Raw genomic sequence first — 24,463 nt, 5'->3', positions numbered from 1 at the left:
AGAGGGAGACGGAGAAATGGAGAGAGAGAGGGGGAATGGAGAGAGAGTGAGAGAGAGAGACAGACAGGGAGAGGAGAGCGAGGAAGGGAGAGAGAGGGAGGATGGAGAGAGACAGAGACAGAGAGAGGGAGAGAGAGAATCAGAGAGGAGAGAGGGAGCGAGAGAGACAGAGACAGAGAGAGGGAGAGAGAGAATCAGAGAGGAGAGAGGGGCAACGAGAGAGGGCGTGGAGAGAGAGAGAGAGAGAGAGGGGAGCGAGGAAGGGAGAGAGAGGGAGCATGGAGAGAGACAGAGAGAGAATCAGAGAGGAGAGAGGGAGTGAGAGAGAGAGAGACAGAGACAGAGAGAGGGAGAGAGAGAATCAGAGAGGAGAGAGGGGCAACGAGAGAGACAGAGGGGGAGAGAGAGAGACAGAAACAGAGAGAGGGGGAGACAGAAATGGGAGAGCGGGAGAATGCCTTAAACTTCCTAAACTGAAAAAAAAGTTAACGATTTTACAAACAAACTTGCTGGGACAATCAGCCAACACCCGGCTTCAATAAAACTGCATCACTTGAAAACAACTGGAAGAAAAGTATATATTTTTTCGATTTTTCCTTGTTCAGTTTGTTACTTTTTCTCTCAAACGTAGCACACATTTAAAAAAAAAACCAATTGTTTAAGAATGGACTTGAAACTTTTAAAACAGGGAGCGAATTTCTGGCGGATGGGTTAGAAATGTGTCCTCGTTACCGCCCGTAAAACAGAAATGAGAAAAGCAAATCGAATGCAGTCGAAGCAACAGCTGGAAGGAGAGATATGTTAGTGCAAGGAGCAGCAACTGTTAACCGCGGTCGGGCATGAGGCGAGGCGCCGCTTAAACACACGAATTTACAAATCAGGGGCAAGGTATAAATCAATGAAATATCAATAGGTAAATAAAACAAAATACTATTAATTTATGCAGTTGTTAAAAAAGATTTTTTTCAAGTTATTTTCTCTCTCTCACTTTGTCTCTCTGTGTCCTTCTTTCTCTGACTCTTTGTCTGTCTCTGCCTCTCTCTCTGTCTCTCTCTGTTTGTCCTTCTGTCTCTGTCTATCGCTATCTCTCTATATCTCACTCTTTATCTCTCGTCATCTCTTTCTGTCTCTGTGTCCCTCTCTGTCTCTCTTTCTCTCTGTCTCTCTGTCTCACCCTCTGTCTCTCTCTGTGACTTTGTCTCTCTGTGTCCTTCTGTCTCTGTCTATCTCTCTATCTATCTCTATATCTATCTATCTATCTAACAATCCATTTATCTCTCTACCTATCTACCTCTCTCTATCTATCCATCTCTATCTATCTCTCTATCTATCCATCTCTATCTATCTATCTGTCTATCTATCGATCTATCTGTCTATCTCTCTATCTATCTGTCTATCTCTCTATCTATCCATCTCTATCTATCTATCTATCTATCTATGTATCTATCCATCTCTCTGTCTATCTATCTCTATCTATATCTATCTCTCCATCTATCTCTCTATCTATCTATCTCTCCGTCTATCTATCCATCCATCTATCTACATTTATTTATCAATCTAACTCTGTTCATCCAACTATCGTCATTCGCCGATAACTTGCAAGTTTAGATTATTTAATATCCAAGATACATACGTCATTCTAGCAACTTTCAGCTCAGAGGGGGCAGCTAACTAACGCCACGTTTTTTTAAAAAAAAATCCCCTTTTTTCGCCCCCTTTAAAAAAAAAATTATTCTTGTTGAAGTTCGCAGCGATCGACATTTCGGCGATCGAGTTCTCCGTACTTCTTAAACCCACCGCCTTATATTTAAAAAAAACCCCACTATAGTCAGCTAGAAAGTTTAGGGTCAGTTTGCAAAGCTTGAAAAGTTATATTTCACGGGCCTGTGTGTGTTTTTTTTGTGATAGTGGGGCTGTGGGAGGGGTGGTGAGGGGTGTGTGTGTGTGTGTGTGTCGGGGGGAGGGGGGCGTGGGATGGCTGGGGGGGTGCGGGGGAGGTGGGGAGATGATTCTAGAAGGTTTCCAGAGAACCTGTTGAGTTGATCTGCGGTGAATTCTCACTCCGGGAGCCTGACATGTCCTTTCATTTCTCACTCCCTCACAGCAACCGTTACTGAAAGAAACAACAAAAAAAAAACTCTCTCTCCCAGGGAAGGGAAAGATTCAGAAAGTCGCTTTGGACAGAAGTGAGGACGGAAAAGAGGGGGAAAAAAAAACACACACACCCCCCGGGGGATGGATATGGACAACATGGCGCGAAATGCCGCAGCTTTGCACACGTCACGGAAATCGCAATACATCCTTGGTTGTTTGGGGGGAAAATTTACTGCTTCGCACTAAAAGTTTACGACTCGTTCGCAAGTTGGATTGGCCGCCGCGGATCATGTGGAGCGGAGACTTGAACATGGACTTTTTTTTTTATTGTGGTTTGTGTCTGTCTGACTGAATCGCAGAGTGCCTCATCTAAAGGGCTCATGTCTCGGGCAATGGGTAGACGGAAGCCATCTTCTCTCCAATATCTGAATTCTTTTTTTTTTCGTGTGTGTGGGGTTTTTTTCTCTCTCTCTCTCTCTCTTTGGGAGGAGGGGAGGGGAGAGAGGGAGGGGGGTGGGGGGGAGATGGAGTTTCAGCGTTCTCGCTCTTTCCCTTTCACCTCCGCCTCCTTCTCCCTCCCTCCCTTACCAAGACCCAACCCCAGTCCACCCTTGGGACAGAATCCAACGCCCCCCAACCCCCCACACCTCCCACCTAATGTTTTAGGCAGGACAGATATTTGTAGAGAGAGAGAGAGAGAGCGAAGACACGACGGCATCGAGTTTGGTTGGGCGACTGGTGCGTTTGCTGTGTCGAAGCTAATTTCCTGGATCTAAATTGGGACCGACGTACTCTCGAGACGGGTGAGTGCTGAGTTTCGTCTCGTTCTGCATGGAGTTGGGATGGTGATCGCGGGGGGGGAGGTGGAGAGAGGGGGGTATGGGGTGAGGGTTCATGTGTTGTGCCAATATTAATTATGGATCGATGTGCTCGGCTCGGTACCGGGCTGTTTGCTCCCGTCAGAGCACCAATGGCGAGAGAGGCAAGGTTTAGCTCTGCTCATGACGTCATCGTGTTGGCGACCGCCCCTGAGAGGAAGGAGGCGAATTAAAAAAGAGGGAATTTCGCCTTCGTTACCCGCCTTTTACTGAGAGGCGACTGATTAGGCACATCGTTCAATTTCGATATCTGTATCTCCATATATGCTATTTTATCCCTATTGAAGGGTCTTCATGCTGCGTAGTCTATCCCCGCCCCCTTTGACGCTTGAGAAAGATTCGGGGTAATTGTAGCGCTGTGGAGCTGTGCAGAAGATTCCTTCCGCCCCCCCCCCGCCCCCCCCCCCCACCCGCCCTCCCATCTCATCCTCCAAATCCCACCCTCCCCACTTCACTCTCACCATCACCCGCCCCTCTCCACACAAACGGGAAGTCAAAGGCAGTTTATACCGGTACACAGACCCCGCTATGGTCCTCTCAGGTCTGTGGGACGGCGACATTATAAAGCATGCCAGCAATCCCAGTCCAGAAATCGATAGGCCGACAGAGAGCGAGAGAGAGAAAGATGCTTTGAGCTTAAGTAGATTGCGAGATAGACATAACAATGGAAAGATACATGAATGAGGACAGATGAGTAGAGAGAATATAGCTAAGGATTTATAGATAGAACGAAAGATAAGAATAGAAAGTTATTGATAGTTAGCAATAAATAAATAGATAGAAAGCTATATATATATATTTATGAGAGAATGATAGATAGATAATGTATATGTGTGGTTGTGTTTGAGAGATAGATAGAGAATAGTGGATAGATAGATAGAGAGAGAGATAGAGAGATAGATAGAGAGATAGAGAGACAGATAGATAGATAAATAGATAGACAGATAGATAGATAGATAGATAGATAGATAGATAGATAGAGAGATAGATGATAGCTAGATGGATAGCTAGATAGATAGATAAATATATATGTGTGTGAGAGAGATAGATAGAAAGATAAATAGATGTGCTTTTTAGAGCTGTGTGTGTGAGATGATAGATAGATTTATGGATGGATGTGTGTGTTAGATAGATAGCTATCAGTGTGAGATCGGTAGATAGATAGGCAGATAGATAGACAGATAGATAGATAGATAGATAGATAGATAGATAGATAGATAGTTGTGTGTGTTAGAGTTGTGTGTGAGATGACAGATAGACATATAGGTAGATGTGTGTGTTAGATAGATAGCTATCAGTGTGAGATCGGTAGATAGATAGACAGAAAGATAGACAGATAGATAGAGAGATAGATAGATGTGTGTGAGATGATAGACATATAGGTAGCTTTCACTGCCTGAGAGGGTGGTAGAGGCAGAAACCCTCAACTCATTTAAAAAGTACCTGGATGTGCACCTGAAGTGCCGTAACCTACAGGGCTACGGACCAAGTGCTGAAAAGTGAGATTAAGCTGGATAGCTCTTTCTCGGTCGGCATGGACACGATGGGCCGAATGTTCTCCTTCTGTGCTGTAACTTTCTATGATTCTATGTGTGTGTTAGATAGATATCAATCTGTGTGTATGAGATAGATAGATAGGTAGATAGATAGAGAGAGAGATAGATGGAGAGATAGATAGATAGATAGATAGATAGATAGATAGATAGATAGATAGATAGATAGATAGAGAGAGATAGAGAGATAGATAGATGGATGGAGAGATTGAGAGATAAATAGATTAATAGATTAACAGAGAGATAGATAGATAGATAGATAGATAGAGAGATAGATGGAGAGATTCAGAGATAAATAGATTAATAGATTAACAGAGAGATAGATAGATAGAGAAATACATAGATAAATAGAGAGATAGAGAGATAGATGGATGGATGAATCGATAGACAGATAGATGGAAAGAGAGATAAATAGATGGATAGATGGATGGAGAGATAGAGAGATAGAGAGATAAATAGATAGATAGTTGGATGAACAGATAGATGGATGGAGAGATAGAAAGATAAATAGATAAATAAATAGATAGATAGATAGATTGATCGGGCAAATTTGAATGTGAATGTTTTGTGCAGAGGAGAGGTAGGTGATGTGAACTGTCATGGTTCGATTTAAGAGGTACAGAAAGCGCACTTTGTCCCCTCTGTACTGTATGTATATAAATATAAATATATATAAAATACAATTTTTCTGTATCAAAAATGTGTTAGTGAAACTGCGAGGTTTTAAATCTGACGTTTTCTCTCTCGGACTGAGTATAATTAGAATGGTGACTAATTCCAAGCACAGACTTCACAATGAGATGCACATTTAGGAAATATCGGCCAATTTTCCTTTTGCTAAGGATGCTGTAAATTCCGCCAGGAAACTAAAACCTGCGACTTGTGTGTTAAGTACCTTATAATAAAACAGTCGGCGGGGGTGAATTCACTGGCCTGTGTGTTTAGAACCTGTTAATATTATCTCCGTGCTCGCTTGGCGACACTAGGGCCGCATGCGAGCATCTTGTGTGTTTTTTTCGCGTGGCCGCTTGTTCAAGAGTTTGATTTTCGATTGACGAATTGAAACGGAGACAGAAAGCCAACAAAAAAAAAACTTTATGAAAACTTAGTTCAAGCTCAGGTGAGGCGGGTGACGAGTTAAATGCGGTTCATGAACCACAGAACTGGTTAATACCGAAAGAACAGAAGGAATTCACGAATTATCTTTTTCCTTTCTCCTGGTGCACTCGGTCAAGGTGATTTTAAAAAAAAAAATTGGTGTGGGAATCTCCAAAACAATCACCGGCAAAGTTAAATTCGCTTTTGAAACATATTTTATTGTCTGTTACACCAAGTGTTTTCGATCACCGTTGTCTCAATTCTCCCTTTCATCCTCTCTCTACTACCTCGACCTGCGCAGAATGCCTTTTAATCAGCTGCGGTTTTTTTTTTGTTTTGGTGAAAATGTAGACCTTTCGAGGTTGCGGGAGCCGGGTTGAGACTCGTGAGGTGTCACCGGGGGTCCTAGCACATGGCACTGAATGGGTGCAAACCGGTTTGGAGAAAATCAACCTTTGCAAATCACACTCTAATCGAATTCAATCGAAAACCCTCAACGCTCGCTGGGAATAAAATAATAACCCAATCCGTGTTGGGAATTCCCGTCTGTATTTTTCTCTGTAAGATGCTAAAATCCCCGAATAAAAGCACCGGGGAATTATTCGGAGGGTCTGCCTTTTGCTCAGTTCCCCGCCTGCCACCCTTACGTCCATCTCCAACCAGGCTTTAATTATTAATTGTAAACAATTTTACAACACCAAGTTATGGTCCAACAATTTTATTTGAAATTGTTGGACTATAACTTGGTGTTGTAAAATTGTTTACAATTGTCAACCCCAGTCCATCACCGGCATCTCCACATCTTAATTATTAATGCACAACATTTCCTGTATGTAACAGTGCTATGTTGTAAAGTCACTTGTCAAACTCTCTCTCTCTCTCTCTCTTTCTCTGCGTTGTGAAACCAGAGCTAGTTCTGTAAATATCTAAATAAAATATTCAATCTGATTTTATAACTGTGAATACGATTTTACAAATCGTGTTAAACTTTTTATATCGATATAATCAGATAGATAGACAGATAAAGAGAGAGAGAGAGAGAGAGAGGAAAAACAGAATAAGGCAGGGAGGGAAAAAAGAATCAGTTTCACAACCGGGTACATTTCCACCCAGACGAAATGTCCTATTTTTGTCCTCTTATAATATATTTGGTGATTACATGTTTTAAGTTCAAAGTGAGAAATGTGGGTCCTAAACAGTGATCAGATGAAAAGGCATGCGCCCGCGGGCACTAGACCATGTGTTGGCGACTCTAAAAGTTTCCCCTGAAGTTTGCAAAGCGCGGTTTTGAACTATTTATCACCACATAACTTCCGAAGGGGGAAGGCAGCCAACGCGATTGTAATCATTTACTGACAATCACAATCTGGCCCTGTATAAGGCCGTGCGGCTTTTTTTTTCGCCTCCTCTTGCGCTAAGCGTGCGTCAAGATAAAAAAAAAAGTTTTAACACGATGGGTCAAATCATAATGACTGTAACATCTTAAATCGAATTGAATATTTTATTTTAAGTGTTCACATTGTCTCTTGCTATTGTTTAAAACAGAATTCAAGGTAATTAGCCCGATAAGAAACTGGAACGCCTCACATGTCTGCATAATATATATATATATATATATATATGTTGATTTTATATATATGTATGTCTATGATATATATTTATATACATATATATAATTACACACACACAAGTTGTGAGGTGTTCTAGTTTCTTATCTATATTATGTATATAACGTAAGTATAATATCTATATTTTTATATCTATCTATTATAACAGTGACAGTGAGCACAGAATTTAACAGAATTGTACATTTTTTTGAGCAAGTAATTCTATGCATCGAATTTCTCAACATCGATTCTTTTTAAAGGCTTTCCTTGGGATCGGGCGATTCCGGGTTTGTAACACGTCTTGCTCGCAGTTCAGTAGCAAATATCACATTGGAAGCAATCCGCCTAAAAGAGATGTATATATATACGCATATATATATTTTCTTTTTTTAAAAAAAAAAGCAGCAAGGTTAGTCAGTGCAATGCAGTAAATCACACACTGAGAAACTTTTTTAACCACTGCTATGTACGCGGCTTGGCTTCTGAACAAGCGGGAGTGAACTGAAGTATATTTATTGCAGCCAAAGAACCGCGGGCCAAAAGCAGATGGTCCTTCACACACACACACACACACACACAGGCAGTTTTAGCTTTGGAAGAAATACATTCAGCTGTAAATTTCCCCTTAACCATAATTTTCTCCCACAAACTGACCGCGTTTCCGGGCGAAGCTGCTTCTGCCAACATCTGCACAAAGAAACTTTTTTAGTGATTTTTTTTTCTTGCTGGATTTACAACGCAACAATTTATTTTAATTTATTTATATATATATATATATCTTTCAAAGTTAGTTGGCGTTTGGAATATTGGCCACGAGCGCGGTTGACTACTTTATTTTTAATGAGAACAAGTAAAATAGAATTGGCATTTGTCCTCATGTTTTATTGCAAAGCGCAAAGGCGATACGAACAATTAGAACATGCTTCACATGTAAAAAATAAAGGGCTAGCCCAGGATGTAAATACATTCAAAAGGATCTGGAGGAAGTAACATCGAGGGCGAGAGAGAGATAGCGAGAGAGATACAGAGAGAGATAGAGAGAGTGAGTGTGTGAGACAGACAGACAGAGAGAGAGAGAGAAAGGTAGAGGGTCAGAGAGAAAGAGATAGAGAGACAGATCAGACAAAGAGAAAGAGACAAAGAGAGAGGGGCAGAGAGAGAGAGAGAGACAGACAGATAGAGACAGAGTGAGAAAGTCAGAGGGACAGAATGAGAGGAAGATAGAGGGCCAGAGAGAAAGAGATAGAGAGACAGGCAGATGGAGACAGAGACAGACAAAGAGAGACAGTCAGATAGAGACAGAGTGAGAAAGTCAGAGGGACAGAATGAGAGGAAGATAGAAGGACAAAGAGAGAGAGGGAAATAATACAGTGGGACAGAGAGGGAATACATTTCCCTTTATGTTTCTGTGATTGCCTCCCCTCACGTGAAATGAAGTTTTCCCCTCCCTCTCTCTCTCGCTCTCTGTCTCTCTTTTAATCCCTGCCTGTATTATTTTCGACAAATGCATATATATTTAAAGTTATTCAGTTAATTTTCGTTCGGGTGAATAAAGATGCATGTTTATGCTGAGGAATTCAATGCCCTTTTTTTAATAACCCCGTTGTTTTTTATACAACATGTCAGCCGTATTTTTTTCTCTAGTGGGATACATTTCTAGTGCAAACAGGTTCAGTCCGGGGATTTATCTGTTGCTTGGGAAATTATTTATCTTTAAAACGCCAATACACACAGACTCACAGCCGGGTACTGCACACACAGAGTTCGGCATTGCGTTGGACACGCGGCAGTGATTAAATCAGAATTCACTGGGCAAGAAGGGAATTTTTTTAAGAGAGAAAAAAGGCTGCTTTTTTTTTTGTTAAACGCCCTGGAGGGTTTTGAGAATTTTAAAACGGGGTTTACCAAATTCACAGATGAACAAAGATACAAAAAACAAAACCGCTTGCTTTTTGGAGACTGGTTCTTAATAAAACGATTTGATAATAAGTGAGGGCCCTTAATAACTACACCCGCAGGGCAATAAAATGGGATGGAGTTTATTTTCGACTCTGTACCGCTATATAAAGGTCGGGGGAAAGATGGGGGAGGAGAGAGAAGATGCTATTTTAATAGTTTAAAAAAATAATACGGGTTGCAATCACAAGATTTATTTTAACTGAATAATTCACTATAAAAGGTGGTGTGTGTTTTTAAAAAAAATAAAACAGCCTTTTGAAAAAACAAAAATAAATGACATTTCACGATTTTGCCTCTCTCCACAAAAAAAAAAATCCTGGTTGCAATCGGTGTTAAGTGGAAGTCTTTAAGAGAACATTTCTTTCTCTCTCTCTGGCAGTAGACTTGACATTTTGTCCTGAAACAAATTTAATTATTGCAGAAAGGGAAAGTGGGCATCCGATCTGATGTGGGTCTGGGAGAATTTTTTTTTGAGGGGATTACAGTTTAACAAAGGTCAGTGGGTGTGCATCTGCAGAAAAATATTTAGCATTCTGTACGACTCTTGAAAGCATTCCAAATATTACTGGACTCAACTGATATTTCCAAGGCACGCGAGGCATTAAACGGTGGGAATTTGAGCGGCAGCGTTACCCTATTTTGTTATTTTAACATGAAATAATATGTGACTGTCGGATTTTTATTTTTAAATCACTTCCTTTACTTTACCCCCGTGGTTTTATTTTTCCACGTTACTGGTCAAAGGGGACACTAAAGCTGGTGTGTGTGTGCGTGTGTGTGTTGGGGGTGTGTGTGTATGTGTGTTTTGTGCGTGTGTGTGTTAGGGGTGTGTTTATGTGTGTTTTGTGCGTGTGTGTGTTAGGGTGTGTGTGTGTGTATGTGTGTTGTTTGTGTGTTGTGTCTGTTTGTGTGTGTTGGGGGGGGGGGTGTGTATGTGTGTTTTGTGTATATGTGTGTTGTTTGTGTGTGCGTTGGGGATGTGTGTGTGTGTTGTGTGTATGTGTGTGTTGTGTGTGTGTGTGTTGGGTGTGTGTGTACGTGTGTTGTGTGTACGTGTGTTGTGTGTGTGTGTTGTGTGTATGTGTGTGTTGTGTGTGTGTGTGTTGGGTGTGTGTGTACGTGTGTTGTGTGTGTGTGTTGGGTGTGTGTGTTGTGTGTATGTGTGTGTTGTGTGTGTGTGTTGGGGGTGTGTGTGTATTTGTGTTGGGTGTGTTGTGTATTGTGTGTGTTGGGGGTGTGTGTGTTGTATGTGTGTTGTATGTGTGTCGTGTGTGTGTGTTGTGTGTGTGTTGTGTGTATGTGTCTGTGTGTTGTGTGTGTGTTGTGTGTGTGTGTGTTTTGCCTTTCACTACCGAATAAAGCGGAACAATCTTTTACCCCCTCGTCTGCCCACCTCCCTCCTTCCCTCCCTCTCCTCCATGACACAGATGCTGCGATTGGATAGAATTTAGTCAGGTGACATTGTCATTTTTCCTACCGTGTACTGGAAACCCTCCTTATAACAATCTTGTTAACAGTCTCTAAAAGTCGAGTCTAGAAAAATATATATATAAATATATTATTGAAATCGCACAAAATACAGGCGGCGCGCGTACCGTAATGAATTCTTACTTCAGCAATCCTTCGCTGCCCTGCCATTTAGTTAGCAGTCAGGATCACTTGCCCAGTCCAAATCTCAACTCAACTGCTTTCGATCCCGTCCGGCACTTCTACGGAGCCACCGTGTCTCAGAACCGAATCTACCCGTCTCCTTACTACTCCTCCTCCTCCTCCTCCTCCTCCTCCTCTTCGCAAGAGATCGTCGTGTTCGGCTCCGGCCGAGCTCCTTACGACTACGGGTCCAACGCCTACTGCCAAGAGGAAGATTTGCCCACCAACTGCAGGCAAAGCAGCCTCGGGAGCGGCGCGGAGAACACCATTGCTCACGATCACAGCCGACGCGGCGCAGAGGGAGAAAAAAATAGCTTTCCGATATATCCCTGGATGCAAAGAGTTAACTCTCACAGCGGTAGGTACACAGGGTATTGGTAATATATGCGTGTTTATATATGTATAATTAAATAAACCCTGGATCTAGATAATATATGGAGAGAGAGAGAGACATTTATATCTACGTGTAAATATATATATATATATACACATACACTCAGAGTATTGGTAATATATGTGTGTTTATATATGTATAATTAAATAAACCCTGGATCTAGATAGTATATGGAGAGAGAGAGAGACATTTATATCTACGTGTAAATATATATATATATATATATATACACACACACTCAGAGTATTGGTAATATATGTGTGTTTATATATGTATAATTAAATAAACCCTGGATCTAGATAATACATGGAGAGAGAGAAACAGACATTTATATCTACGGGTAAATATATATATATATATATATATACACACACAGGGTATTGGTAATATATGTGTGTTTATATATGTATAGTTACATAAACCCTGGATCTAGATAATATATGGAGAGAGAGAGAGAAACATTTATATCTACGTGTAAATATATATATATATATATATATATATACACACACACTCAGAGTATTGGTAATATATGTGTGTTTATATATGTATAATTAACTAAACCCTGGATCTAGATAATATATGGAGAGAGAGAGAGGGAGGCATTTATATCTAAGTGTAAATAAAGATATATATATACACACACTCAGTGTATTGGCAATATATGTGTGTTTATATATGTATAATTAAATAAACCCTGGATCTAGATAATATATGGAGAGAGAGAGAGAGAAAGAGACATTTATATCTACGTGTAAATATATATATATATATATATACACACTCAGTGTATTGGCAATATATGTGTTTATACATGTATAATTAAATAAACCCTGAATCTAGATAATATATGGAGAGAGAGAAAGAGACATTTATATCTACGGGTAAATATATATATATATATATATATATACACGCTCACAGAGTCAGAAAGACAGGCATAAATATCGACACACATAGAGAGAGAGAGAAAGAGAGACATAAATATTTACATAATTATGTACAGAGTGAAAGAGAGAGAGAAACAGACTTAAATATCTACACAAATAGAGAGAAACACATAAATATCTGTATATATATTTATGGAGAGAGTGAGTGAGAAAGGGAGAGAGAAACAGACATAAATATCTACATATAGAGAGAGACAGACATACATACAAGCACACAAACACACAATATAAACACACATCATACATACATACACACACACATAAAACGATATATTATACATGTGTACATGTGATATAGCCCTTCTCACAAGTGCTTTTCGTGCATCAGAAAGCAGGTTAGCCCGCGTCGAGAAGCTCACTCACCATCGATATTTAGTGCAGACAGCTGGCCTGCGCTATGTGAGCTCTAGTGTGCAGGTGACGCCTTTTACTTTTTTAAACGAGAGCGGAGAGAGAAGGGAGCTGTTGTCGGGCTTCCAGTGCGATTAGCAAATCTTGGCTTAAAATATGCAACATTCGTTCATTTGAGTAACAAATCGCAGCAAGTTTTAGTCGCGACATCGCCTTAAAAAGAAACTCTAAAATAGAAATCAAACCAGGAAGCGAGAGTAACTTTTACGGTCATTTAAATGATTCGCGTTAATTAAATGTCAATGAATTGAAACTTCTGATTTTGGTAGTTGATTTTTTTTAAAAACTCTTTCCCCACCTCTTCTCCTCTCCCCTCCCTCTTCCTTATATATATTTTTTTCCCCGCTGAATTGTACAGGAGTTGGTTATGGACCTGATCGTAGACGAGGTCGCCAAATTTACTCTCGCTACCAGACGCTGGAACTGGAGAAAGAATTTCATTTCAATCGCTACCTGACGCGGCGCAGGCGGATTGAAATCGCCAACGCACTTTGCTTAACCGAGCGTCAGATCAAAATCTGGTTTCAAAACAGGAGGATGAAGTGGAAAAAAGAGAGTAATCCAACTCTGCCGGCCGCCGGCGGCCAAGAGGCGGAAGGGGAAAAAAATAAGGAATGAAAAGCAAAGCGAGAACGCCAGCAACATAAAACAAAAAAAAATCCATCTTCCCAAATCTCTCCCCATCACCCCTTTCAAAATAAAACACGGGGGGGGGCGGGGGAAGTTACCTTGTGCGTCGTGTAGTATTTTAAACAAAACACAAAAAAAAAATCAGATCACCAACTTGCAGGATGTAGCAGAACTTTGGTGCTAAGAGAGAGAGAGAGAAAGGAGAAACAGAGGGACATTTAATTTATGTTTAGATTGTATAGAAGCCGGAGAGACAAACGAAAGCAAGGATGCCGGTATTCCTTATCATTCGTGTACTGTGTGTGTCCGCATTGTGTCTTTGCTGAAAGGAAAAGCCGATGTTATTATTTAAGAATAAAAACCCATATTTTGCAAAGAAAAAAAAGGTTTCACACCGCCAGTGTCTCTTATGCAGGTCTTCCATCTCACAAAAACACGCGAGAAAAAAAAACAAGGCGTCGCATCACGTACAAAAAGTTGTGCGAAGTTTCTTATCCTGGTTTTTTGCAACAAAAAAAAAAGCTAATTCTCAGCAAACGTTTGTTGTTTTTTTTTTTGAATTTATATTTTTTGTGGCTGCTTTCTTTAAAACGGCGGGCGCTGCAGGGGAGGAGGAGGAGGAAGAAGGGAGAAAGCTTGTTTATGGTTCCAGGGAGGGGAGGTAAAGATTTTTTTTTATTTTGCGAGGGCGCGTGTAAACTGGATGTCAAGATCAGAAAGCAGGCGAGATCACTGGAAACGGCGAGAAATCTGTCCTGAACTCGCATCGAAAAGAGGGAGAGGCAGAGAGGGGCGAGGGAAATGTACCTGTACCAAACCACCAGACGGACATAAACACAGAGCGCAGATCTATCCCTGAACACGCTGAAACTAAAATCAGATTTAACAGCAGGAACAATAAATTAAAACTGAACTCAATGTATTGTATTATATATTTATATAATTGGACCTTTGGCCTCGGTGGAACCCGGAGAATCAAATGAGTTCACATTAAATCTAGCCTGATTGTTAGAATCTTTCGACTGTTTGTTTTTTCTAAAGGAAGGAGAGAGGGGGGAGGTTGTTTTAATCCTGTCTAAAATTATCATTGTAAACCCCGCGGGTGATCCCAAACCAGCTCCAACCAACAACACGAAACCTCCACATATTTCAGTGACTTCGAAATATTATAAATTAATAATTTTTTTAGGTTAATCTTAAATTTTAAATCCAAAATCGCACGGAACGCACAAAAAAAGGCAATAGGTATTACGGAAGCCTTTGGGAACATATCTGTCCGTAACCAAGAGCCGTGCTCCTTAATTGTGAATTTCTGTTACACGGACGAGGGTGTATATATATATATATATATATGTATATTATATATTATATATATACACATATGTGTGTATATGTGTGTGTGTTTGTGTGCGTAACCGGAAACAGTATGATGTTTAGGATTCAGATACACTTTTAAATCGGTCCAAGGCCGATAAAAGATGTTATTCTAAGATAACTAGAATCAGATAATGTCCACAATCCGACCCAATCAAAACTTACTACGTCGCGTAAAAGTTAATTTGGGGAAGTGGGGATTTTGTTTTCACCCTCCCTGCTCCAGTAAAATAATTACACAACACCCGGATTATTAAGATGTTACAAGATGCACACAACACACGTATTCAGATACATGGACACACGCACACATACAATATACACACGCATACAGATACATAGACACACATACATACAATATACACACGCATACAGATACATAGACACACACACATACAATATACACACGCATACAGATACATAGACACACACACATACAATATACACACGCATACAGAGACATAGACACACACACATACAATATACACACGCATACAGATACATGGACACACACACATACAATATACACACGCATACAGATATATGGACACACACACATACAATATACACACGCATACAGAGACATAGACACACACATACAATATACACACGCATACATATACATGGACACACACACAATATACACACGCATACAGATACATGGACACACACACACATACAATATACACACGCATACAGATACATGGACACACACACACATACAATATACACACGCATACAGATACATAGACACACACACATACAATATACACACACATACAGATATATGGACACACGCACATACAATATACACACGCATACAGAGACATAGACACACACATACAATATACACACGCATACATATACATGGACACACACACAATATACACACGCATACAGATACATAGACACACATACATACAATATACACACGCATACAGATACATAGACACACACGCATACAATATACACACGCATACAGATACATGGACACACACACACATACAATATACACACGCATACAGATACATGGACACGCACACACATACAATATACACACACATACAATATACACACGCATACAGATACAATATATACACACACAAAGATAGACAAACGCATATACAAATACATGGACACACACACACATACAATGTATACACACACAAAGATAGACAAACGCACACACACATACATGGACACACACACATACATGGACACACACACATACATACAACATATACACATACAATACACATACAATATACACACAAAGATAGACAAACGCACATACAGATACATACACACACACATACAAATACACAGGGTTAGACACACACAGGTAGACAAACACACACACATACAGGCACACGTATACATATAAATAGGGACAGACACACACACACAGATAGGCAAACACACTTCCGTACAAACACAGATACAGAGAAAGTCACGCATATACACACACATATATAAACACACACGGGTTAGGTGCGAGACTGTCACATGCAAAGGAATAAGTTGAGTTGCGGTGTATTGGTCAGAGTCGAGTGCGGCAGAAATCAGTTTAGCTTTTACTGGCCGGGATGGGAACCGTGGATGTCCGGGATCAGCTAATAGGCGAGGCGATACCTTGCGCGTTAACGAGCTGCAGTTTCGCCCCCACATAACGCCCACACGTCGGTTTGTGTGGGAACATCCTCGAAGCGTATGTCCTGTTTTGGCCTCTTTGTTGAGTTAACCTGGTGTGCGTGTGAGTGAGTGTGAGTGTGAGTGAGTGTGAGTCTGTGCGTGTGCGCGGTGTCCTCCCCTTGCCCGGCACCAGGTGGCACTGTAGTTCCACGTCTCTCGGTTCCTCTGTATCTATTTTGCTCAATTGGCCCGGTGTTAATGAGAAACATTTTACAAGGGGGGAACCTATCAATTGCACATACACTCCCTTCCTCCAGGGAAGGAGAGAGAGAGAGAATGTGAGGGGGAGGCGGAGAGAGAGAGAGGACGATATCCTGTCATGTTTACTTACGCCAGAGACGCATGATGCTATTAAAACTTCACTCTTATCTGGACCCTGAGGGAATTTAAATAATCAACTAAAAGTCCTTTGCCTGAAAAGAAAGATCTGGAACCCCCGAGTCCCAATGTCCAGAAATTAAATGCGAAGAAATGTCGATGTCTTCTCAAAATCAATTGACCAAAATGCTGCTCTTCAGGCCGGACAGAGTTGCCAAAGGCCAGGATTCAGGTCGAGAGGAGAGGCGGGCAGCGGATGGCGCGGCACAGCCACTCGCTCCCCCTCGCCTCCTCCTGAACCCAATCAACCCCCAGCCCGCTCCCAGGCCCGTGCCTGCCAACGGCAGCGGCCGCCCCCGGCCCACACCCGGCGCGGCCCTGGCACGGGCCCGGGCGCCGGGTGGAAGGGGCGAGCCTCAGGCTCGCTTCGCCGCCCGCAGCCCCGTCGGGGCCCGCCGCCCGGCCGAGCGAGGAAGAGCCGGGCAGCCCAAGGGAAGCGTGATAGGCGCGGAGGTGCCGAGGGCTGCGGCAGAAGCGGGAGATCGGCCCACTCGGACGGGGCAGGGGCCGCTGATCTATGACTGGATGAACCGATCTCACCTGAATTACGGTGAGTCACTAACTTGCCTTCCATGTGCGCGCACACACACACACACACACACACACATTTTATAAGGCGTGTGAGACAGATTATAAAATGCAACATCATAAATTGTACGGCAAAATCCCTCATAAAACTGTCTGGATGGAATGCTAAAGGATATGTAAAAATTTATGAGACTATATAATTGGGCCGCGAACAGAACGCGTGGCACAAATTGCCCCACAATCAACCTGTACTGGTAATAATATATCAGGGAGATATGCCTATTTTTACTCAAAAGCTCACCTTCCCGTCAGACAGTAGGCGAAATTTTAACTGTTGACGGGAAAAAGGCAAACCAGCACGTTTGCTTACATGCAAAAAAAAATCTACCATCAATCGAAAGCAACACTAAAACCGCGTGTATACATTTAAATTATATATTTTAATTCTCGATTTGTGATACGGTTTGAGTCGTTTTAATTGGGTCCCCGTTTCCCCTCTCTCCTTCCCCCAGACGCTTCGAGCAAAGCCGAGGCTAGAAGGTCTCGGACGTGTTACAGTCGCTACCAGACCCTGGAGTTGGAGAAGGAATTTCATTTCAGCCGGTACCTTGCCCGCCGCCGACGGCTGGAGATAGCCGGCCACCTGGCCCTGAACGAGAGGCAAGTCAAAATTTGGTTTCAGAACCGTCGGATGAAATGGAAGAAACAGAGAGAAGAAAAAGTCTGAGGGATTCTGTGAGAGCCGGAGTTGGACGGAGGGAGTCGGTGCAAATGGGGCATGTTGCCCGAGGAGTCTCTGTCTCTATCTCTGTCTGTGTGTGTGTGTGTGTGGGTGGCTGTGTGTGTGTGTGTGTGTGTCTCTCTCTCCCTGTCTCTATCTCTGTCTCTGTCTGTGTGTGTGTGTGTGTGGCTGTGTGTGTGTGTGTGTGTGTCTCTCTCTCCCTGTCTCTATCTCTGTCTCTGTGTGTGTGTGTGTCTCTCTCTCTCTGTCTCTACCTCTGTCTCTGTCTGTGTGTGTGTGTGTGTGTGGCTGTATGTGTGTGTGTGCGTGTCTATCTCTCTCTGTCTCTATCTCTGTCTGTCTGTGTGTGTGTGGCTGTGTGTGTGTCTCTCTCTCTGTCTCTATCTTTGTCTCTCTCTCTCTCTCTCTCCGTGTTTCCCTCTGTGTGTGTCTCTCTCTGTGTCTCCCTCTGTGTGTCTCCCTCTGTGCCTGTCGCACTCTCTCTCTGACTCTCTCTGACTCTTTCTCTCACCCTCTCTCTCACTCTTTCTCTCACTCTCTCTCTGACTCTCTCTCTCTGACTCTCTCTCGCTGTTTCCCCAAAAAGTAATATTCTTTGATACTTGTGTTCATTTTTAAAATCAGTTTCACAAGTACCATTTAAGATAAGGTTATGAATGTTGCAAAATGTATGTACCTCTGTGTGTGTGTGTCTGTGTGTATGTACCTCTGTCTGTGTGTGTGTGTCTGTGTGTATGTACCTCTGTCTGTGTGTGTGTGTGTGTGTACCTCTGTCTGTGTGTGTGTCTGTGTGTATGTACCTCTGTCTCTGTGTGTGTCTGTGTGTATGTACCTCTGTCTGTGTGTGTGTCTGTGTGTATGTACCTCTGTGTGTGTGTGTGTGTACCTCTGTCTGTGTCTGTGTATATGCACCTTTGTCTGTGTCTGTGTGTCTGTGTGTATATCTGTCTCTGTGTGTGTGTATGTACCTCTGTGTGTGTGTCTGTCTCTGTGTGTGTATATGTACCTCTGTGTCTGTGTGTATATCTGTCTCTCTGTGTGTGCATGTACCTCTGTGTCTGTGTGACTGTGTGTGTATCTGTCTGTGTGTGTATGTACCTCTGTGTCTGTGTGTATGTCTGTCTCTCTTATGTGTGTATGTACCTCTGTGTGTGTGTCTGTGTGTATATCTCTCTGTGTGTGTATGTACCTGTGCCTGTGTGTATGTCTGTCTCTCTGTACCTCTGTGTGTGTGTCTGTCTGTGTGTGTATGTACCCCTGTGTCTGTGGGTATGTCTGTCTCTCTGTACCTCTGTGTCTGTGTCTGTCTGTGTGTGTGTGTGTGTGTGTCTGTCTGTGTATGTACCTCTGTGTCTGTGTGTATGTCTGCCTCTCTGTGTGTGTATGTACCTCTGTGTCTGTGTGTATGTCTGTGTGTGTGTGTGTGTGTATGTACCTCTGTGTCTGTGTGTATGTCTGTCTCTGTGTGTGTGTATGTACCTCTGTGTCTGTGTGTATGTCTGTGTGTGTGTGTGTGTGTGTATGTACCTCTGTGTCTGTGTGACTGTGAGTGTCTGGGCACTACTTTGTTCTGTTATTCTCTGTGTTTTGTTTTATGTTAATGAGTGGTAATCCGTTTGTTTTTAATCCCGGCTCAATAACCGCAAGCAATTAAACGAATTGTTACCGTCTCCCTGTGATATTTGACCGAACACGCAGGAGCGAGCCTCTCAGAAAAGTCTTTAAATCCACGGCTCCAAACAAACATATTTAATGATGTGCCCTTTGAGCGTATCAACCCATACTTAAAACTGTTAACTGTGTATTTCCCACCCGTTGAAGGTGTATCTCTCGTGTGTGTTTTTAATTTATGTCAGAATACAATAAAAAAAAACACTTTCCTAAATCGAAAGTCTCCTTGAATCTGATCCAGGTCCAGAATTCTTTCTATCTCTCCTGGCGCAGCCTTCCAATCACTTTTACCCGTCTTGGTCTTGGAAGTTTGGGTAACTGGGAGTTAAGTGAAATTCAAGATGAGGGAACTTTCTACAAGGCCAACAACCTTGTTTGATAAAGTTATTATTTAATAATAATTTAATTTGTTTTCGGGATGTGGTCGTGTCACTTTCCCCAGTGAAGGGGAAAATAAAATGACTTTTGTGCCTCACGGAATGATTCATTCATTAAATCTTCGTGTGGGGGTGGGGGGTGGGAGGGGGAGGGGGTGGGGGGGAGAAGGGGAGGGGGAGGGGGTGGGGGGGAGAAAGGAGGGGGAGGGGTTGAAGCAAACAGTTCCAGTTCTGATTTTGCCAATAGATTTGGTTTCTGTGCCAATTTACATTGATACAGCAGCGGGTTTGTCTCCCTCCTCCTCCTCCCGTTTCCAACTCTTGCCTTGAAAGTTGGTCTCTCTCCCTCTCCCTCTCTCTCCCTCTCTCTCCCTCCCCCCGTTTCCAACTCTTGCCTTTGAAAGTTGGTCTCTCTCTCCCTCTCCCTCTCTCTCCCTCTCTCTCCCTCCTCCCTCCTCCTGTTTCCAACTCTTGCCTTTGAAAGTTGGTCTCTCTCTCCCTCTCCCTCTCTCTCCCTCTCTCCCTCTCCCTCTCTCTCCCTCCTCCCTCCTCCCGTTTCCAACTCTTGCCTTTGAAAGTTGGTCTCTCTCTCCCTCTCCCTCTCTCTCCCTCCCTCTCCCTCCCCCCGTTTCCAACTCTTGCCTTTGAAAGTTGGTCTCTCTCCCTCTCTCTCTCTCCCTCTCCCTCCCTCCCCCTCCTCCCTGCCCCCGTTTCCAACTCTTGCCTTTGAAAGTTGGTCTCTCTCCCTCTCCCTCCCTCCTCCTCCTCCCGTTTCCAACTCTTGCCTTGAAAGTTGGTCTCTCTCCCTCTCTCTCCCTTTCCCTCCCTCCTCCTCCTCCCGCTCCAACTCTTGCCTTGAAAGTTGGTCTCTCTCTCCCTCTCCCTCCCTCCTCCTCCCGTTTCCAACTCTTGCCTTGAAAGTTGGTCTCTCTCCCTCTCCCTCTCTCTCCCTCCCCCCGTTTCCAACTCTTCCCTTTGAAAGTTGGTCTCTCTCTCTCTTCCTCTCCCTCTCTCTCCCTCCCCCCGTTTCCAACTCTTCCCTTTGAAAGTTGGTCTCCCTCTCTCTCCCTCTCCCTCTCTCTCCCTCCCCCCGTTTCCAACTCTTGCCTTTGAAAGTTGGTCTCTCTCCCTCTCCCTCTCTCTCCCTCCCCCCGTTTCCAACTCTTCCCTTTGAAAGTTGGTCTCTCTCTCTCTTCCTCTCCCTCTCTCTCCCTCCCCCCGTTTCCAACTCTTCCCTTTGAAAGTTGGTCTCCCTCTCTCTCCCTCTCCCTCTCTCTCCCTCCCCCCGTTTCCAACTCTTGCCTTTGAAAGTTGGTCTCTCTCCCTCTCCCTCTCTCTCCCTCCCCCCGTTTCCAACTCTTGCCTTTGAAAGTTGGTCTCTCTCCCTCTCCCTCTCTCTCCCTCTCCCTCCCTCCCTCCTCCCCGTTTGCCTTAAAAGTTGAAACAGTCGCAAAGGTCTCCCGGTTGGCAAAAGGATTGCCTGCTGGGTTGACGGGAACGCTGAATCCAAACCCCACGCCTTGACCCAGGACCGATCGCATCCTGAACTAGTCTCTTCCCAGTGCAAAGTTAGATAAAATCCGTAAGAGTAAACATTCGGCAATTGTCTCGGACTCTCATCCGCTCCCCCGATGGCCCCTTTCATCTCCCTTTGAAGTCATTTTACAGTCGCCATAAAACTCTTGAAGACCCGCTTCGAACACTTACACAATGGAAGTCATTTCCTGCATGGTTGTGTAATTGAGGAAACCAGGCCCCAACTTTTATATATATATTATATATATATAGATGGATAGATAGATAGATAGTATATAATCTTCTCCTTCAAGACAGAGGTAAAACCAGCAGCTGTTAACCCATTTCCAAAATATACACAGGCAATTATTGGGATGTTAAGAGGTCAGAAGCAGGTGGGAATTAGAGAGAGAGAGAGAAAAAGAAAGAAAGACGCGCTATTAGCCCGAGGGAGGGCCCATACAGTACAGGAAATAACGGAACAAAAGGAAAGAGAATTGAGACGGCGCCCTCTTTTTGCCCATCTGGAAAAGGAAAATAGACCCAATTCTTGCTGCAGGAAGAGCTCTCGGGAACTCAGGTGCCCGAGCGACTCAACCCCTTGACTCAGTCAGACAGAAATAAGTAATCCGGTGGTGATCCTGCCTGCCATTGATGATCCACGAACGGCTTGAGGAACATTGCCTGATTTGCCTGTCGGCTGTCGGGGTGTACTGATAACTGACGTCATTTGATCGTTGTTATTGTTTTTTTTTAAAAATTAATTCTCTCCGACCTTTCAGAAAATAGCCCCGATGTGTTAATGTTCTGTAAACTATTCCACCATAGCCAGAGGCCAATCTGTCTCTCTCTTTGTCTGTCTGTCTTGGTCTCTGTCTCTCACTCTCTCAGTCTCTATCCCTTTTTGTCACTGTCTATCCCTATCTCTCTCTCTCTCACTCTGCCTGCCTCTCACTCTCTCCCTGCCTCTCTCTCACTCTCCCTGCCTCTCTCTCTCTGCCTGCCTCTCTCTCACTCTCCCTGCCTCTCACTCTCTCCCTGCCTCTCTCTCACTCTTCCTGCCTCTCTCTCTCTCCCTGCCTCTCACTCTCTCCCTGCCTCTCTCTCACTCTCCCTGCCTCACTCACTCTCCCTGCCTCTCTCTCACTCTCCCTGCCTCTCTCTCTCCCTGCCTCTCTCCCTCTCTCCCTGCCTCTCTCTCTCTCTCCCTGCCTCTCACTCTCTCCCTGCCTCTCTCACTCTCCCTGCCTCTCTCTCTCTCCCTGCCTCTCACTCTCTCCCTGCCTCTCACTCTCTCCCTGCCTCTCACTCTGCCTCTCCCTGTGTCACTAATTCTCTCACTCTCTCCGTGTCTATCTCTATATCTCTCTCCCTTTCTCTCAATCTCCCTGCCTCTCACTCTCTCTCCCTGCCTCTCACTCTCTCTCCCTGCCTCTCACTCTCTCTCCCTGCTTCTCACTCTCTCCCTGCCTCTCACCCTCCCTGTCTCTATCTCTGCCTCTCCCTGTGTCACTGATTCTCTCACTCTCTCCCTGTCTATCTCTATATCTCTCTCCCTTTCTCTCAGTCTCCCTGTCTCTCACTCTCCCTGTCTCGACTGTTTCTGTCTCGGTCTCTCACTCGTCTCTCCCTATCTCTCTTTTTGTCTCTCTCTATCTCTCTTTTTGTCTCTATCTCTCTTTTCGTCTCTCTCTGTCTCCCTTTTCGTCTCTCTCTATCTCTCTTTGTGTCTCTCTCTATCTCTCTTTTTGTCTCTCCCTATCTCTCTTTTTGTCTCTTTCTCCCTTTTTGTCTCTCTCTATCTCCCCTTTCGTCTCTCTCTGTCTCCCTTTTCGTCTCTCCCTATCTCTCTTTTTGTCTCTCTCTATCTCTCTTTTTGTCTCTATCTCTCTTTTCGTCTCTCTCTGTCTCCCTTTTCGTCTCTCTCTATCTCTCTTTGTGTCTCTCTCTATCTCTCTTTTTGTCTCTCCCTATCTCTCTTTTTGTCTCTTTCTCCCTTTTTGTCTCTCTCTATCTCCCCTTTCGTCTCTCTCTGTCTCCCTTTTCGTCTCTCCCTATCTCTCTTTTTGTCTCTCCCTATCTCTCTTTTTGTCTCTCTCTATCTCCCTTTTCGTCTCTCTCTATCTCCCCTTTCGTCTCTCTCTATCTCCCTTTTCGTCTCTCTCTGTCTCCCTTTTCGTCTCTCCCTATCTCTCTTTTTGTCTCTCTCTATCTCTCTTTTTGTCTCTCCCTATCTCTCTTTTTGTCTCTCTCTATCTCTCTTTTTGTCTCTCTCTATCTCTCTTTTTGTCTCTATCTCTCTTTTTGACTCTCCCTATCTCTCTTTTTGTCTCTCTCTATCTCTCTTTTTGTCTCTCTCTATCTCTCTTTTTGTCTCTATCTCTCTTTTTGTCTCTCTCTATCTCTCTTTTTGTCTCTCTCTGTCTCCCTTTTCGTTTCTCCCTATCTCTCTTTTTGTCTCTCTCTATCTCTCTTTTTGTCTCTCTCTATCTCTCTTTTTGTCTCTATCTCTCTTTTCGTCTCTCTCTGTCTCCCTTTTCGTCTCTCTCTATCTCTCTTTGTGTCTCTCTCTATCTCTCTTTTTGTCTCTCCCTATCTCTCTTTTTGTCTCTTTCTCCCTTTTTGTCTCTCTCTATCTCCCCTTTCGTCTCTCTCTGTCTCCCTTTTCGTCTCTCCCTATCTCTCTTTTTGTCTCTCCCTATCTCTCTTTTTGTCTCTCTCTATCTCTCTTTTTGTCTCTCTCTATCTCCCCTTTCGTCTCTCTCTGTCTCCCTTTTCGTCTCTCCCTATCTCTCTTTTTGTCTCTCCCTATCTCTCTTTTTGTCTCTCTCTATCTCCCTTTTCGTCTCTCTCTCTATCTCCCCTTTCGTCTCTCTCTATCTCCCTTTTCGTCTCTCTCTGTCTCCCTTTTCGTCTCTCCCTATCTCTCTTTTTGTCTCTCTCTATCTCTCTTTTTGTCTCT

The 24,463-nt window shown here is 43.3% G+C and overlaps 4 protein-coding genes across 10 annotated transcripts in view; all 4 read left to right on the top strand.

Moving 5' to 3' along the window:
- The window catches only part of LOC137307042 (homeobox protein Hox-C4-like), a 141,177-nt gene that overhangs the window by 31,734 nt on the left and 84,980 nt on the right, over positions 1-24,463 (top strand). For all 7 annotated transcript variants that reach the window (XR_010959005.1, XR_010959004.1, XM_067976390.1 and 4 more), the window contains one exon: positions 2,105-2,897. The gene's annotated coding sequence lies outside the window, so the exon portion shown is untranslated. The remainder of the gene's footprint in view (positions 1-2,104; positions 2,898-24,463) is intronic.
- LOC137307041 (homeobox protein Hox-D3a-like) overlaps positions 2,878-24,463 on the top strand; it is a 107,966-nt gene continuing 86,380 nt past the window's right edge. Inside the window, exon 1 of the mRNA XM_067976383.1 lies at positions 2,878-2,897. The gene's annotated coding sequence lies outside the window, so the exon portion shown is untranslated. The remainder of the gene's footprint in view (positions 2,898-24,463) is intronic.
- Positions 10,124-13,609, top strand: hoxc6a (homeobox C6a). Its single transcript, XM_067976395.1, has 2 exons — positions 10,124-11,197; positions 12,953-13,609. Exons 1-2 carry the CDS (start codon positions 10,789-10,791, stop codon positions 13,210-13,212), a joined length of 669 nt encoding a protein of 222 aa, XP_067832496.1. The 5' UTR covers positions 10,124-10,788; the 3' UTR covers positions 13,213-13,609.
- On the top strand, positions 14,301-19,823 carry LOC137307045 (homeobox protein Hox-C5a-like). Its single transcript, XM_067976394.1, has 2 exons — positions 14,301-17,218; positions 17,709-19,823. Exons 1-2 carry the CDS (start codon positions 16,762-16,764, stop codon positions 17,921-17,923), a joined length of 672 nt encoding a protein of 223 aa, XP_067832495.1. The 5' UTR covers positions 14,301-16,761; the 3' UTR covers positions 17,924-19,823.

This window comes from Heptranchias perlo, chromosome X (assembly GCF_035084215.1).
Source record: "Heptranchias perlo isolate sHepPer1 chromosome X, sHepPer1.hap1, whole genome shotgun sequence".
Lineage (NCBI taxonomy): Eukaryota > Metazoa > Chordata > Chondrichthyes > Hexanchiformes > Hexanchidae > Heptranchias > Heptranchias perlo.
Note: the sequence above shows the minus strand (reverse complement) of the source record. Positions and strands in the feature narration are given on the sequence as shown.

What these genes read in the sequence shown, in the direction of transcription:
- hoxc6a (XM_067976395.1), top strand. Translation starts at nt 10,789, where the DNA reads ATGAATTCTTACTTCAGCAATCCTTCGCTGCCCTGCCATTTAGTTAGC. An exon ending in AAGAGTTAACTCTCACAGCG is followed by an intron (nt 11,198 to 12,952) that starts GTAGGTACACAG and finishes TGAATTGTACAG; the next exon opens with GAGTTGGTTATGGACCTGAT.
- LOC137307045 (XM_067976394.1), top strand. Translation starts at nt 16,762, where the DNA reads ATGTCGATGTCTTCTCAAAATCAATTGACCAAAATGCTGCTCTTCAGG. An exon ending in CCGATCTCACCTGAATTACG is followed by an intron (nt 17,219 to 17,708) that starts GTGAGTCACTAA and finishes TCCTTCCCCCAG; the next exon opens with ACGCTTCGAGCAAAGCCGAG.